Consider the following 17,135-nt stretch of genomic DNA (forward strand, 5'->3'; position numbering starts at 1 on the left):
GGAACCCTGACATTTCTGCTGCTTATGATGATAACAGACTAATATAATTCTACAGCTGCCCACTGAAGTGAAAATGCAGCCAGTTTTTTTTTTTTTTTTTTTTTGATAGAATGCAATTGAATGCAAGTTACGTCATTTAATTTCACAATAATAGCTTTATATATTCATATTTAATTAAACAGTGATGAATAGAATACAGTGACTCAGCAACATGAATCATGCGATCATAGAAAATGTTAAAACTTCTTGCAATTGTCTACATTTAAGCACAATGATGAAATGTACCAATATCTGCGGGAACAACAATCAGTGATATTGCCTTGTTGGTTAGACGGCTTTTGGAGACAAGGAGACAGTTTTGACCTTCTATAAAATCACTGCAGTGCTACAGAGAAAGGGACTGAAAGTGGCACAGAGAAGTTTTTATTTCATTACAAAACAAAACAAAGCAAGACAAGAGGCAGAAAGGAAAGAAAGGAAAAAGGCAGAAAGAAAGGGGCATTCTAAATGTAATAATTGAATTAATCATACTTTATTTGACAGTACAAAACAAAGTCATACAGTCAAAAACACCACAAGGCACAGTACAGCAGCACAGGCATACAATTTGGGACATAATTAACCCTTCAGTGTGTTACATGTACCACAAGGTGACAACAAGTCACTGCTGACTCAACTGAAAAGGGTTTTATATGGATTTTCCATGTAATTCTCCTTATCCTTAAGGCTAATATGTATCAACTTCACAGTAACAAAGCAATAATCTCCATATACTTTATTATCTTGTTGGTCTTGTTATTAAATATCATACAATACAATACAATACAAGCCCCTCTACATTACATTTACTTACACAGATATATAACTTAAATTACTTTATATATTACATTACACACTATTCATTTGCAGTTCAATAAAAAGCAGCTTTTTAAACAGTCTTGAAATACTGAATAAGAGTCTGTAAACGGTAAAATTAAAGCTTTATGCTTTCTGGAGGAAATATGAGCGTCATAGCTTCCCAATCACCACCTGAAACTCTGAGGGGGGAAAAAAGGCATCAAATCTGCAATTATATAAAAATGAAAGGAGAATTTGCATTGGCACTATTTTATTATAATGGGGGAAAAAAAGTTAAACCTGGTATGATAAAGTTAACAATCAAGTGGTCAACTGATCAAAAAAAAGAAAATAATAATAATAATATTGCCATGTGAGGACGTAATATCTTTATTTCTGAGTTCATTTTAGTCTTTGGTTGATTAAATCAGCAGCCTGACAATGCTGTTTTTTCAGAGTGTCTGTGATAATTATTGGAAGCTGAATGGAGTTTTTGTTCACTTAATAGGTTACTCTAGAGGGCTCTTGGGCAGCTGTTTCAAACTATTTAAGTCTGATTATATGCACCTCAGAGATTTTATGAGGAATTTGAAACTGTATCAGTGACAGACAGGTTCAGTTCCAGTATTTATTTATTTTTTTCTTTTTTAGAACCCCCATTATTATCATTTAAAAGGAAAGCGTTACAATAAAGCAACAATTGAGTGTGTCAGATTGCGTTTCTGTTTGTTCATCCAACATTACTAAAACCAGGAACACAGCAAGAGGAAGTGACTTTTATTTTCAGACAATCGATTCTATTGATTTGTAACTGATGAGTGAAAAAATGGAGCCAGACATGGGTTTAACTTATTTAAATGATGTCATTTTGGTCTACTGATGTAGCAGCTGTTCTTTCCGTTAAATTATTCTGATGTAAACAAAAGTGTCTTTTTTTATTTCAAAGAAGTCTGTGACATAACATCATAACAGTCTTTAAAAAGAGCAAGTAAATAAATAATTACACAAATGGGAAATGGACTCGGATTCAGTAAAACATATGGCATTCATTAAATGTCTGCTAAATTCTTGAAGTCTTAATCCAGAATAACTATATGGAAATAATAAAAAGATCAAAATAAAAAGCCACCCACTGCTAATATCATTAGCTAATCAAAAATGAAATTAAACAAAACTTCCTATTGCTGTATGTAGCACCTTAATGTCTACGCCCCATGTACATTAACAAAGTTTTAATCTACGTTTTTACTCCAAAGAAATGCCATAGTGAACCAATCTGTATCCTTCCACCTGTGAGAAAATCTAAGAATGTGTTTCACACTGTTCCAAGTGCAAAGTGAAGATAACCAACAGGCTAAAAGTTATGCTGTATGCCTTCAAGGTGATTTCTCTATTTATGGAAGTAGCAGGCTGAAACACCACATGACCTGTTTGACTGAATCCCATTCACCAGTGTCAACACAATGGTGGAGAGGGTCAATGCACAGCTTCACACATCCACTGATGAAATTAAAGAACACTACATTTTCTATGGGTTTTTTTCATCGGCACTTTTAAACTGCTCCCATCACAACCACTGATCGATTGAAATGGCTATTTCTCTCATCCTCTTAGCTCTTCATGCCTTTGCTGCGCATGCATCCATCCACCCAACGTCCACACTCTCATTTTCTCTCTCTCACTCTCTCTCTCTCTCTCTCTCACCCTCTCTCTCTCTGTGAAGTTCTCAGACCACCAACCAGTGATGCAGCTGTGAGAAAAAAAAAAAAGAAGAGATATGTCCATGAAATAAAACATACGTACTCTTCTACTGAGTCATAATGGCTCAATTTAATTGAAATGGGACAGTAATCAGAGGAACATAAACATGCATATTTGAGTAAAAACTGCAGAGATGTGACGTTTATGTGCATGATTATAATGAATCATAATCAAGTCAACACTTACAGTGAACTGCCGAACTTCCCCATTGTCGACCAAATGATGCTCTGTCTCTGGGGTGATGGCATAAGCCAGTCTCTGTTACAGGGAGGGAAAAGAGCCATTACAGCCTCTGTTCTGAACACTGTACTTGATCTTAAATGAAAAGGCTCCATCATGACAAAGCAAACCAAACATGAAAGATTAACATTTATGACTCATTTCACCTCATTTTGGGCGAGAAGACAAAGCTCAGACTTACATCACAAAACTTTCCAGGCAGTGTGCAGAGTTTGTAGATGGCATAGAGAGGCACCATGGTCATTGAGGAAATGGCCAGACACCACCCCACCATGTTAGCCCACGGAGGAAACATGTAGGAGCCATAGTTTGGAGGGTTGAACGTGGCAAAACTCACCACCACCATAAACTATGAGAGAAAAAGTTATGAATACGAAACTACTTGAAAAACCATCTCTTCAAAGAGAAAGCGAATTAAGTCAGAGGTTCAGTGAAAATGATAGTGGAAATATCCCTGTTGTCAAGCCATTAAAATGATCTGTATAGGATGGCAGTGGATGCCAAAACATGCGTTCATTTATTTGGTGGTTGTGGACCAGTGGAGAAGCTTCTTCAAATCAGGGGTTCAAGAGAATTTCTTGATCCTATCTATCGCGGACAAAGAGTGTTGTCCTTTATGTATCTTGACACTGCATTTCAGGCATTATATAAGAATGACCCCTGTGATGTGTCTTCTTTCGGACCAGAGTTGTAGCTGTGTACTAGGCACACTAGCTCTCAGGACACATTAGAGGGGTTAGCTCAGGTGGCCTGGGAGCATTTGAGGAATGCTCAGGAGGAGCAGGAAGTCCGGCTTACTCAACTCGTGTTCTTTAAGAACTTGACCTGAATAAGCAGCCGGGGCCCTCGGTAGAAGGGTGGTTCGGAGTCAAAGTGAAATAACCGGTGATTTTTTTTTTTTTTTGGGTCGTCATTGTCAAATGTTGCACATGAGCCAGGCGCATATATTGGTGGGGTTAAAATCACAGTCTCAATTCAGTCTCCTTTATCCTTCTATCTATTAACTCTATTCAAAAAGTAGGACTTACCAGCAGGAAGCAGGGGCTGACAAACTTCCAGCACAACCTCCAGTACCTGCCTGGTCGCTGGCCAATCATCTCCTCAATGTCATCACTGAAACGATCCACTCCTGAAACACATGGAAATATTCACACCTTTTCTGCTTGGTATGTTTCCAGCAGAGGAAATCAAGTACTTAAATATAATATATTACCAGAGCAGCTCATTATTGAATGTGGTTCCTATGCACAAGTTTCAATCAAAAAATTATTAAAATACAATTCACAATCTAACATTTGCACAAATTAACGTCAGTCTGCAGAGCCATTTTTAATAAGCTTCTGCACCATTTTTTAGCATATCATGATTTTCCTTCTCTCATAAAACTGGCTCTTTCTCTTTCCCTTGTGCCTTCCTGCCTGGAAGGCATCTCTCACTGCAGAGGAGCATATCCAGACTGACGAGCAGGTACTCAGCACAGCTAAATGTACTTGGTGGTACAGCAGAACGAAAGACCACAGTGGCCAGGGGTCAAGGGTTCCAGTCAGCAGTTAAGAGGAAAGGAAAAAGGCCCTGTGAGGCCTTAGGCTTGATTTATCTGGCTTGCCAAGGTCGGGACCCACCAAAGTGGGGCAATATGCTGACCCCTACTGCCTGAGGCCTGGTTAGTATTTAGCCCTTTATGGATCTCTTCACAGTCAGGTTCAGGAGACACGAGACAAGAAACTCAATACAGAAGTTCAGGTCAACTGTTTTCCTTGACCTTTTAGATTGCCTTTATAATATTTTGTGCCTGCTGATGTTTCAAAATGGGGGTCAAGTTTTCACATGCTATGAAACATCTTTTTTTTTCTCCTAGTGGTGCAAAAGGTGAAAATACTTAAGATAAACATCTGTCAGGAAAGCAGTTGGTTTTTAGCCATTAATTTACAAAAACACACAGGCTTGGAGACCATATGAGGTCACTAATCTGTGTAGCATAGACAGGGGTTGTCTATTAAGTCTGTAATATCTATAAAGAGTTAATTCACTCCTACACAACTAGAGGAGCTCAGCTATAGTACAGAAAAAAAAATTCCCAAGAGGCACATTGTTCACTCCAGAATCTTATCTTTTCTCATGCAGAAAATAAACAATGGCTTAAAGAGACACTGCGTGTTGAAGGAAACATATACAGCACTGTGGAGATGATGTAAAATAGCTAATAGATAGGGAACTCCTGTCATGATAAATGGGAGGCATCTGTTATCCGGCTATGTGGTGGTTCACCACCGCTGAATGAACACACTTAACTTTGGCTATTTAACCTCAATGAGCTCTATGAGCACCACAGCTACAGTATAACATTGCACCTTGAGAATACATGCACAGAGACCTGGTCAGAGACCGAAGAGGCCAAAACCATTAGTGGGAACAGACCTTCTATCCTCTGTATCCTTATGTCTAATAGAAATATGTTGCATCGAGGCACAGTACACCTACACCAACAGATTTCTCATCAAGCCCCTAATATAACATCAGCTTTGTGGGCCATGAAAACATGAATCATCTGCTTTTCCTTCCTCTTCTCTTCTGTCCATCTTTCTCACCGTAGAACCACGCGATGCCGATGGCTTCAATAAGCACTCCAAAGAGAATCGATGTTCCTGCTGCAAAGTGGTCCAGCAGAGTGAACACATACATCCCACCCTGGAAAGACGGGAGGGGGGGGGGGGTATAAACCATTTTCTAGTATATAAAGATTTACAGTTACAGTGAGGAAAAAAAAAATATTCATTTTATATTATTCATTGCATTTGAGAATATTTGTCCACTTTTGATTAGTGCAACAGTGTTAATAACCATAATGCAAAGATGAAAATCAGTGATCACATAAACAAGACCAGCATGCAACAACAGACTCCCCTGTCTGATACCTACATTTGTAACACAGAAGAGGGATATGAGAAAGGTGGCAACAACAATGAAGAGGGTGAACAGCTCTCTGTGCTTGTGGAGGAATTTGAATTCATCAATCAGCCCTGTGATCACCGACTCCATCCCACCCATCTACAACAAAAGATGCGAGAGAAAAGTCAGTGAGCGCTCAGCTGCTGAGTCACTGGAGTTGTGTATGTGTGTTGTATAATAGCTCGGCTGTAGCTTCAGGACAAAAGAACAGCAAAGTGAAAATAGTTGGTTTCACATTCCGTCTAATGAATGTGTGAAAAGAATCATCCAACATTACAGGACATAAACTACAATACCCACAAACACCTGAGATGAAACATAACAAAGATATGACGTCATCATCAATCTCCCCCAACACAGGTCACAAGGCACATGTTGTCTGGTAGAAAAAAACGGGTGTGTATGTGTGTGTGTGTGTGTGTGTGTGTGTGTGTGTGTGTGTGTGTGCGTGTGTGTGAGCAGGCACATACTCACAGCACTGTCAATGCCCAATGTCAACAACATGATGAAGAAGATAACTGCCCACACTGATGACCCAGGCAATGTTGCAATGGCTTCTGGGTAAATGACAAACACCAACCCAGCACCTAAAGAACAAGAAAGTGAAGACTCAAGTAAAAAAAACTCCAAACACACACACACACACACACACACACACACACACACACACACACACACACACACACACACACACACACACACACACACACACACACACACACACACACACACACACACACACACACACACCACTAACAGGACTGGAACTGGAGTTTAAATTCAGTTACTGAACTCACTCTGGGTTTTCTTCATTGATTTACAGAGCTGGCAACTGAAAGTAACCCATCTTAAATATTGCTGACTCTTAAGAGTAATTAAAGAATGCACCTGATACTGCTCCTAGTCTTCTGACATTGACTATTGCACTGTCAGCTGTTTGCAGTGTCATTTAATAGCACCCATCGAGGAATAACGCCAAAGGCAGGCTGATGTGGGTTACCCCAAATCATAATATACCTTCCACCCTCCTCTCTCCTGTAGCTCATTACTGAGAAGCTACAGAAGTAGGTTAGGCTCGTAGCCAAATATACAAAAAGCAATAAGATACGACTCAAATAAGCTCCGGGGAAATTTTCCTGCAACATGAAGTATGTGCCTCTATTTTTAATACATTGTTTCTCATAATTACTTTTTTAAAGCTGAGGGGAAAGCCTTAACCTGATAAGATGACTTGATGAAGAATATATACAAACACCACATGACAAACACAGAGAAAAAACACCATACCATCTCTGGCAACTTTGTCCAGGGCCACGTTGTGTTTATGGGACATGTAACCAAGGAAGGAGAAGACCACAAAGCCGGAGAAGAAACTGGTTAAAGAGTTGATGGAACTGGTGATGATGGCGTCTCTGGGTTAATAAAATTCAAGTAAGATGGAAAAAAGTCCAGAATGAGAAATGTTAAAAAAACAAACACTTAGTTAGTCAGTCATCTGCTATCAAACAACTGTCAATATCAACATTATTGACGAGGCAGTCAATGAGTAATGTCAGGGCTGGTCTCCTCTTAGCTTCGACATGACAATAATACAGGCGTTCTGCAACGAGGCTGGGTGGCAAAATAGTTTGGAGAACCTTGATTGAGTTTATAGTTATCAATGTCTTGTCTGTTATGTAACAGACAAGCAAACCTCTTGTCCTGAATTCTGTTGGAATAGGATCTAGCCTCTTGCAACTGTAAAAATATTTACATAAATATAGAAAATTAACAAATAAATGAGTTGGCTCCTGTTCAATAAGGACAGAGCCTTTCTCAAAGTATGTCAGAAGAGCTGACTAAATCTATGCTTTTGTCAGTGTCTGACAAAAAAATTTTGAACTTAAGGAGGAATCTTCAAGGTGGACGGTGTCATGCGTCAGTTATCAGGCAAAAAAAAAAGGGAGATAAAAGCCTCCTATGGGATGCTGATGATTTTCAAAGAGTGCGACAGTTTTGATTGGTGTTACTGCTGTCTGCTGCACAGCATGGTGTCAAAGACATAGCGGGTTTCAAGGAGCTTCAAAGGTTATTGTAATTCACCTGCTTATGTTGCATGATGTGTGTGTGTGTGTGTGTGTGTCTGTAGAAGCCACTCCCCATCCCCTGTCCTGCCTCACCCTGTGTGTCTTTACCTGTAACAGTTGTTGCTGAATTTGTTGTAGCTGGAAAAGGCAATTAGCACACCAAACCCCACTCCCAGCGAGAAACAGATCTGTGTCGCTGCCTCAATCCAGACCTGGGGAGCGACAGAACAAGCTCACTTGTGTGAAGCGGCAAACAAAAGGCACAGGAGAGGAAAAAAGCCATTATTAGGGATAATTGCAGGAAACTCATTCAACGGCAGTAGATGAAAGACGCTTGTGAATATGGGGGGTAATTTTGCAAATTACTGCTCCATGCATCTATCTAATCTAATTCTCCAATTGCTGCCATGCATCTCTCTGTATCGCTCTCCTTCTTGCTTTCTCTCTCTTTCTCCATAACTGAGTCCTTTAGTCCTGCATGGTCACTTACTGAGCTCCTCAACGCCTCCTATTAACCTGAATAAGATATTGTTATAAGCTGTGATAGTGGGTGTCACAGATAAGGAAAATTTTTAAAATGGTCACACCAACAATTTTTTCACATTTTTTTTTCATACCCTGAGGAAATCCCTCTTTAACTTGTCATTGTAAACCAGAGGGTATTAACCCCACAGTTGTTGCTAAAACTGAGTTCAGATTCAGGCTTAAAAAGAACAAAAAAGACAGTGGAGTAGGACTGTTATGTAGTGTTTTAATGGATTAATGGAGTTGATGATGGATTTGTCACTGCTACTAATTTCTAAATAAAGTCATGTTACCCTACGCTTGCTTTCTATTTCACATCACACACTTACATATTATGTGATAAATTTAAAATGTCAAAGTTTTCCTTTCAACTGCCTTTTAAACACTGTTTTCCCCCCCATGCCTCGTCTTCTTCTTCTTCCTCTACACCCCCACCACTCTCACCTCACTTGTCCCCCCGCTCTCCCTCACCTTGGCGTCACAGAGTCTCAGGAAGTCCACAGAGAGGTAGGCCTTAATGCCATCGATGGCTCCAGGCAGAGTGACTCCGCGGAGCAGCAGCACAGTCAAGACCACATAGGGCATGGTGGCTGTGATCCACACAACCTGATCAGGGTCGCGCGCGTTACACAGAATACCCGCACATTTACACAGAGGAGAGAAGGCCACGCACAGTCAGAAGCGCACATATGAATACATGCAAGTGAGAGTGAAAATACACCATTATGCTATACAGACATATGTGGTGGTCTTAAACTTTCCAGTGGATTTAAACTGGACTTGAAGACACAATAGTAAGTAAATATAAGGTATTATAATATGTTATGTTGGCGTTGCTTTCCACCACTGGAGACAGTTCTTGGTGAGTAAAGGAGTGAAGTTTGATGCTGAACTTGCAATTTTTCTTCTAGACTGGTAAGTGAACGCCTGTTAATGCTAACGCCAGCTATGTAGCAATAGCAAAACTTACAAATAGCTCCTTTAAAGTAACTCCATATCTCAAGGTGACTAATGACTCGCATAAAAAAAACATGCCGACTATGTCATTTCCTACCTTGCCAGATGTCTTCACTCCCTTCCAGAGACTAAAGTAGAGCAGAACAATCACCACAGCCAGACAGGAAGTCAACTGCCAGCGTGGACGACCCAGGTCATCAATACCATTACTGTCCTGGATGTGGAGCACTCCCCGTCTAAGGAAAAGGAATATTCTTGTTAGGAACAATGACAACTCCTTAGTTGACCATTTACAGTATATCTAAAAGTCTTGTATTCAGTACATTCTCACCATTATGACTTCAGTGTCAGAAGTCTAACAGAGAAGTTCAGGAATATTGTATATGTATATATATCTCAGCTCTGGAACTGCAAGGCAAGTTCCAGAGCTGAGAAAGTAACTCATTGGAACAAGACTGATGTTTTCCAGCCAAAATTACATGCAAGGTCCACACGAGACTAAAGGTAAAGCTTGGCAGAGGTAGAAGACATAATGACAAAGCAAGGGTCTAAGATGCTGAGAGACCTGAGTCCTGCTCACTTTGAATCTCATCAAGAGACATTTATAGATTACCCTGAATTAACTGATTCGGGATGCATTCAGAATTCATAGATCTAGGTTCTCGCAACTGACAATGCTTAAGCAGCCTACCAGAAATACGTCACTATTCATCGCTTAAGCTATACACCTGGATCTGGATCCTGCATAACATTCACCAACAATCAATGGCTAGTCTTGCTGGAAGCCAAGTACTGTGTTCATCAGTAACAAGGGACATGCGAGACCCCAGGAAACCTTGCCAGATACACTAGATACAGCAGATACTACATGGACGTGTTGGTGCATCTGTTGCAAATGCTGCAGTGTTGCATTATATGAAATTAAAAGGTCTAAAAGATCACAACAGTCTGCCAAGACAGGAAAACATTACACATTGGCAATAAAAGGTGACAGATTTGAAAGTGTACTTTTATATTACATTCAAAAGAAGTCCAATATGTCACCAATAAAATGACTGAACATCGTTGACGCCTTGATTCCGATAATTTCAGAGGATGAGACTGAAAAAGATCAGCCAATGTTCAGCTGATGTGGTCAAATTGTCTGCAGGTGGTTCTGTGTAAACAGCACACTGCCATTTCAACTAGCATGGATGAAATGCCTCAACTGTCACAACAGACCAACCCCTCACTTGTTGGAAAAGGAGACACCTGGTCAGCTGCACGGGGGGGGGGGGGGGCTGCAACAGCTAAATGCAACCCAACTCTGGATCCATTTTGAGGCAAATATATCTGATGTTCATTTCTGAATATTTTATTATTTCTTTAATTTTTCATAAATAGACAGTCCAAGACATTACTTAATATAGACATAGAGCTGTAAGTTAAGTTATTAGTAGACTGACTGCATCAAGCCAACTCTGTAGCATCACATGGCATTACTGCATTGCACCAAAACTTTGTCTGAAGCGGAAATGTGCAGGTGATATAGAATAAAGCATAAGCTTATAGCTTTTAGTAGCTGAAAGAATACATAAAGTATGTTGGCCTTTAACTGCAGTTTCCATGTTTGCACGCCACAAAAGTAGCAAATGTGAATGGAAAATTTCAGTTTTAAAGTTCTGAAATTCAGGCCAACTCACTCAAAGTACTCCTGAGCAGGGGTGGCCTTGTAAATATCACTGACTGAGCTGTTGTCAGCCCAGTCGGAGCAGTTAGGACTGTTCCAGGTGTTGTTGCAGTGGACCCAGGGTAGCTCGCCGGTGAAGGAGGAGAAGAGGTAGAAGAGCGCCCAGGAGATGATGACGTTATAGTAGAAACCAACGTAGAGGGAAATGAGGATCACTGTAAAGCCAACACCTGTGAGTGGAAAATAAATTATCAATACTGACAGTAAAGACAGATGCAGAGCTAGAGAGTGGAGGGGGGCGGGAGGGTAGACAGTGCCCACTGCACAAATTAGCACCTGAGATATCTGAAAATGGTACCTTCTGGCTTGAATTACAGAGCACTGCTTTTCACGGCTGATTTCCATCACTGTAAAGATGTCCAGAGGAGGAAACTAAGTAACTGTTCTTCAGTACAAGTACTTTGCTTTCGTACTTCCATGTTTTCATACTTGTACATTTCAGAGGGAAATATTGTACTTTTTACTCGCCACATTTAATATAATATAATCACTATAATCGCTGGTTCCACCAAAGAGAGGTTTGAACTCTAAACTTCTCAGATGGAAGGAGTTGGGAGGGATTTCTGTCTGCTATCACATTAGGACATAAAATGTCCCCCAAAATCATATAAAATTAATTGTAGATATTTATATATTGTTTCATTTTTGGTACACTTAAGAAAATTATCTGAATACTTCTTCTTTCCATCACTGAGGATGTCCCGGTAGGAGGATGCATACAAAAAATACAAGACCAAAGCCTGACAAATACTATTGTCTGCCTGGTTTTAGTGAAACTTAGATGGTGAGGAAATCATTTATCGTCTTGCTCGAGGGACCAAACCAAAAGGTGACGACAAAGCCTCACTTTTCACACTTTCCTGCAACATACACCCTTTCCTATATTCAATATTCATATTCAAACCCTTAATGGTAGTAGTGCTAATCTTAGTTATTATAAGGTATTAATCATCTGTTCATGAAGAACTATTATGAATCAGTGGAAAAAGTAACATGCTCCACATACAGTTCAGACTTAGGCAGGGCTCTGCTGAGCAGTTACTTCATCCTGACAGATTCCTGCACCAAAGTGCACAACAAAAAGCACAATCTCGCTCTCTCTCAGTGTGAGTACAGCGGCCTGTGACACACGCCCGCGGTCTCACAGAAAGCAGCACAACTTCTCAAGAGTGTCTCTTCATGCCTTAATTATCAACACATCTACCCTTTCTATAAACCTGAAACAATGTCCAATCTTCTAAGGCTGGATTTAATTGTTAACCTTTGCTAAGAGGCATGACCAGAACTGTGCCTTATTGATTCCTTTGTAATGTGGATGTGATATTTGTCCAGGGAGCGATGCCTCTTATTCGCGCTGCATGCGGCCATGCTATCTCTCCATCTCTCTCCGTCTCCCCTTCTTCAGTCCTTTTCTTCAAATGCATTGATCCTGAGAGGAAACCAGCTTGTTGATCAGAATAATTACTGTCAATATGGGCATGTGTATGTGTGTGTTTGAATAATTACTGTTATCCCCCCACTGAGAGACAGAGAGAGAGTGAAGTGTGTGATTAGAACGTCAACGTACTCAGTGTGGTCCCTGACAGACGGCACATGTTCACACACAGGAGGCTCACGCTCAGAGACACACACACACAGAAACACATGATGCAACACGTACACACTGCAGGCCACATTCAGACCAGCAAGGACGTTGTAAGGTTGTAATTGTTTCTGCATGTATCGAACTTTAATGTCAGTATGTGAGCGACGGATGCCGTGGAGGAACTGCTGACCTTAAGGTGAGCAGGATACACATATGGTAGAATGTTTAACTGTGAGCCCCCTCAGATGGAGAATGTTTTGTGAGGGCTCTCAGGAGGGAAGAGTGAAAGCTGAGAAGCCCCGCAGATGTGGAGTCGTATCAGGTAGTCACGCTCCTTGGAGAGCAAGATACTAAATAAGTAGTCATACTTTCTGTCTCAGTGAGAGACCCTGGTGTACCTTGTATCAGATCTGTCCTTCGTGCGCAAATCAAACCAGCCAGACTTACGTTTGACTTGTTGGTCTGATTGTGTTCAACTTTGCCTCTCTCGGTCACAAGGAATCATCTTGTCAGACATCAACAAAAGACAGCGGCATGGCTTCATACTGTGAAGCAACACATGGTCTGCTGGTACAAAATGGTACCTGATGCTGTCATTCTGATGCATCTTTGAATTATTAGAAATGTGTTAAATATGAATTTAAGTGAAACCATAACTAAAGGTATAGAGTGCAAAGACAGATGGATGAACACAGTGCACACAAGTGACATCTTGTAAAACAGATAAAAACAAGAAGTCTATCATTATATTTTTCACCCAATGACTTTGCTCAGAAATGTGGCTTGGTCTTAATGTGTGTGTCTCCATTAGTGCACGTTTGGGTGGCATTCTCCTAAACTGCGCTTTGCTTATTGATGTGTTGAAAAGTACCCCGAGAGAGTGTCAGCCCAGTGCTCCCCGCCACTATTTGACAGAAGGATTTGGACAATCAGGACAAGAGTCTAAAAGCCCAATTTTCATTTGCTTTCCATCTGAGTGCCAACAGGACCTGATGTTCTGGGGAGGATAAACAATGCCTGTCGCTGCTCAGCATGGAGACGTGCAGACAAAAGAGATTGGCATGTGGACAGGCAGGCATGTGGGCAGACAAGCAGGCAGAAAGACATGTGGATATTAAAGGAGATATATTATTGGACAGATAGACAGGCAGGCAGGCAGGCAGGCAGGCGGGCAGACGGCGGGATGTGTTCACGTGTGTTTGCATGAGTGCGGGCGTGAGTCGAGTCACTTCCTACCTTTAAATATGGGACAGATCTTCCAGACCCCTGCTGCCCCCTCTCTGTTATACTGTCCCAGAGCCAGCTCCATGTAGAAGAGGGGCATGCCTGCTATCACCATGAAGAACAAGTATGGCACCAGGAATGCACCTGCAAAACACACACACACACACACACAAGTGAAATTTCAAATCCTACACACACATTTCAATAAAAGGATACCTGATTATTAGCAGTCATAATAATATAGTGGTTTTATAATTGAATAGATAAATTAATCCTAAGGAATATTATTATTATTATAATAGCGAATTTGTTAAGAATTCATTTGATTTAGTTTTTGAGCACCATAATGCAAACCTACACAAAAATGAGTGTCTGCACGGTATGTGAATATAGTTTGGGCTAATTGCCCCAAATGAAACTTGGCAATATTGTCCCTAAATACAGGTATGATATCATGTTGGATTTGGGGACATACAGTGTCCCCAGTGCAGAGTGTCAGCCTCGACCACGGCTACAGTATCATTTACAGCTCTTAAACGTAATGAGAGCTCTATGTTAAACAGCCATAATTACTGGCAGTGATTGTTAGAGCTAATCTATTCGGAGCAGCTGTGGTGTTTTTTCCCCTATTTTGATCTCTGTAAAGGGTTGGGAAAAAAAATCACAAACAACGACCAGCATACACAAGGAGCTGAAACACACATGCAAACATACACACTTGTGTGAATACTGTGTGCGACCAGAACTGTGTGTGAGCACAAGCATATGCGAATAGTGCATGCAGGGGAGAAGAGAGTGTGTAAGTGTGTGTAAATAAATTCCACCTTCATTTCTCTCACTTTTTTCCTCCAAGCTTTTTTTTCTTTCAAAGCACATCTAGCCTTCCTTTGCTTCCTTACTCCCCTCTCTATTTCTCCTCTACCTCACCCAGTGTAGCAGCTGAGGGGACCCTTTAAACTGGGGCCAAAAACAGCCCCCTCACCCCTCCCACTCCTCTCTTTTCATCCATCTCACCTCCTCCATTCTTGTAGCAGAGGTAGGGGAATCTCCAGACATTGGCGAGGTCCACGGCGAAGCCGATGACGGACAGGAGGAAGTCAATTTTCTTCCCCCAGGTCTCCCTCTCCTCCTCCCCGCTGGGGTTGGTCTGAGGAGTTGGAGCCACTAAGGTGGTTGAGGTGAACTGGACCCCATTCTGCTCCTTCACGAGGATCAGCTCCACCTTAAAGGTCATGAAGTTAATAATCAGTCGGATGCAGCTTCGAATTATCAGGCATTTATTTTTTTGTCATTTCTGTGTAATCTTTCTATGACAGATTTGCAGACAGATCACATTTATATGTACAAGCATATATATATACACATATATGTATGATTTAATGACTGTCTAATTATTCTCTCACTTCCCACAAATAACAGACAGTGACTATCACCATCGTTTCATGCATTTTTAATGTCATCCGTATAGTACATACAGTTCAGATCTAGAAGTCCATATTACCCTTGGCTTTGGTTACCGTTAAGATTTGTTTTCCCACACAAAAGCATAAATGGAATCAGACAGGCCAAGTCAAAGAGAAAGGCACCACACAGTGAGTCAGTAAGGTTTTCTTTATCAGGCTGGATTAATCCCCCACGTGTCAGATCTGCACTGACCTCTTTGGGGCCCATGGTGTTGGAGGTGGGTTTTTCCGGGGCTACAACCGAGGACATCAGGCTAACAGGGACTCTCTCTGTCAGCATGGAGGGGTGCACAGGCTTCGGGAGTGAAATGCAGCTGAAGAGTCTTGTGCAGAATGAGACAGAAAACATATGAAGAGAATTTTATCATTCCCTTTAGAAAAAAATGACTTATTGCTGCAAATATAAAGTGTCTCAATGGGAACTCAACACAACAATGCACAACAAAAATCAAGCAATAAAAACTAAAAAAAAAGGAAATAATAAGTAATATCACAAATTAGAGCATTTTTACAAAATTGCCAATTAAATTGTTCAAAATGTTATGCAGCCTGGTGGCAAATACATGAAGAGTGTGGGTGACTGAAAAGCATAAATTCATTTCCAGCTTCAAAATTGTTACATGAAACACAGAAAGAGCAAGAGGAGAAAAAAAATCAACGGAGAGTGATGGGATCTGGGATGAGGGTAACACGAGGGGGTGGGCGAGTGTCTCCATAAGGCCATCACGGCGTGCTCATTTCATTTCACACTTGTTGATCGCCATTTTGCTTTGGCCCAGCGTCTACAATCCCTGTCTAACCACAGCCTGTTGTTCAACACATTTAGTTTTGATTTCAGTTTTTAATTCCTTTGAAATGCATTAGAAAACGTATCAGTAACAGGCCCAAGTTTCACTGTAAGAAAGTGATCATAATAAACATGTTTTGTAAATTTTTACAATCGATATGGTGCATTCTTTGCTCTTGTCTTTATTTTCACATCATCATTTAAACCTTTATTACTCCACTAAACTGCTACAGATGTTACAAATTCCTTTTATTCTGTACATCTCCTGTCACCATCAGACAACAAATAGCACCATATGTTGCAGCCAAATTCTGTATTATCACAAATAAAACTACTATTCAAATATTCAACAGAAGAAGACACATTTGCATGGCAAAAAAAAAAAAACACTCACCTTTGCAAAATGGCAGGTGAAAACTCCTCCAGTTGTCAGTTTGGATGATTTAATTCCAGTTGTGCTGATGTTCTTCAACGCGCTGCAAACTGATGCTGACCATATTGACGCAGACCGTCCTTGAGAAGTTAAGACTCAGAACCAGATTAAGGCAAAGATGTTGTCAAAAACAGAAAAAAAAAAAAAAAAAAAACATGCAGTGAGAGACAGAGTGACAGTGAGACAGTGAGACAGGAGATGAAGATGAAGACAGAAGAAGACGAGAGGAACTGGTAAATCTAGTATGAGTTGTAGGAAAGCCCTCCCACCCTCCTTGGCTCCAGTGACAGACACACAGAGCCGGGAGTACCCTGTGGTCTGCTATGGAGATCTGTCTGCAGGACCACTCTTGAAATATGAGAAACAATCAACAGCTACCCCCCCCCCCCCACACACACACACACACACACATCACCGTCACTCTCCCCCCTCCCTCCCTTCTCACCCTCCCTCCATCTGTTCCTCCTCCTGCTCTCTCTCGTATCATTGCACATTTTCACCACCTGATTTAAGCATTTTCCTGGATGACTTTTCATTCTAAGTGAATGTACGTCTGCACGTTAAAAAAAACGAATTCAA

General features: G+C 40.9%; 1 protein-coding gene across 2 annotated transcripts; it reads right to left on the minus strand.

The window, feature by feature from the left end:
- Positions 1 to 516: 516 nt before the first annotated feature.
- slc6a3 (solute carrier family 6 member 3) lies at positions 517 to 16,881 on the minus strand. 2 transcript variants are annotated; one of them, XM_071470436.1, is made up of 16 exons: positions 16,518 to 16,881; positions 15,530 to 15,659; positions 14,888 to 15,095; positions 13,886 to 14,017; positions 11,018 to 11,234; positions 9,433 to 9,571; positions 8,850 to 8,984; positions 7,962 to 8,065; positions 7,075 to 7,199; positions 6,262 to 6,374; positions 5,758 to 5,886; positions 5,427 to 5,526; positions 3,867 to 3,967; positions 3,020 to 3,187; positions 2,785 to 2,856; positions 517 to 2,587 (listed from the first exon to the last, which is right to left on the minus strand). In XM_071470436.1, the coding sequence occupies exons 2-16, from the start codon at positions 15,614 to 15,616 to the stop codon at positions 2,564 to 2,566; spliced, it is 1,854 nt and encodes a 617-aa protein (XP_071326537.1). In that variant the 5' UTR covers positions 15,617 to 15,659; positions 16,518 to 16,881; the 3' UTR covers positions 517 to 2,563. The 2 variants fall into 2 exon arrangements, with proteins under 2 accessions (XP_071326537.1, XP_071326538.1); XM_071470437.1 differs by lacking the exon at positions 16,518 to 16,881 and having other exon boundaries at positions 2,435 to 2,587; positions 15,530 to 15,680.
- Positions 16,882 to 17,135: the final 254 nt, after the last annotated feature.

Source organism: Trachinotus anak, unplaced genomic scaffold (genome assembly GCF_046630095.1).
Source record: "Trachinotus anak isolate AG129_WGS33_773 ecotype Australia unplaced genomic scaffold, CSIRO_AGI_Tana_v1 ptg000032l, whole genome shotgun sequence".
NCBI classification, from domain to species: domain Eukaryota; kingdom Metazoa; phylum Chordata; class Actinopteri; order Carangiformes; family Carangidae; genus Trachinotus; species Trachinotus anak.

Excerpts from the sequence above, each read along its gene's own strand:
- slc6a3 (XM_071470436.1), bottom strand. The coding sequence starts at position 15,616 with ATGCTGACAGAGAGAGTCCCTGTTAGCCTGATGTCCTCGGTTGTAGCC. Across the intron at positions 5,527-5,757 it reads CCCTCTTCTGTGTTACAAAT|GGTGGGATGTATGTGTTCAC; the intron begins GTAGGTATCAGA and ends CCGTCTTTCCAG. Across the intron at positions 2,857-3,019 it reads TGCCTGGAAAGTTTTGTGAT|AGACTGGCTTATGCCATCAC; the intron begins GTAAGTCTGAGC and ends TCCCTGTAACAG.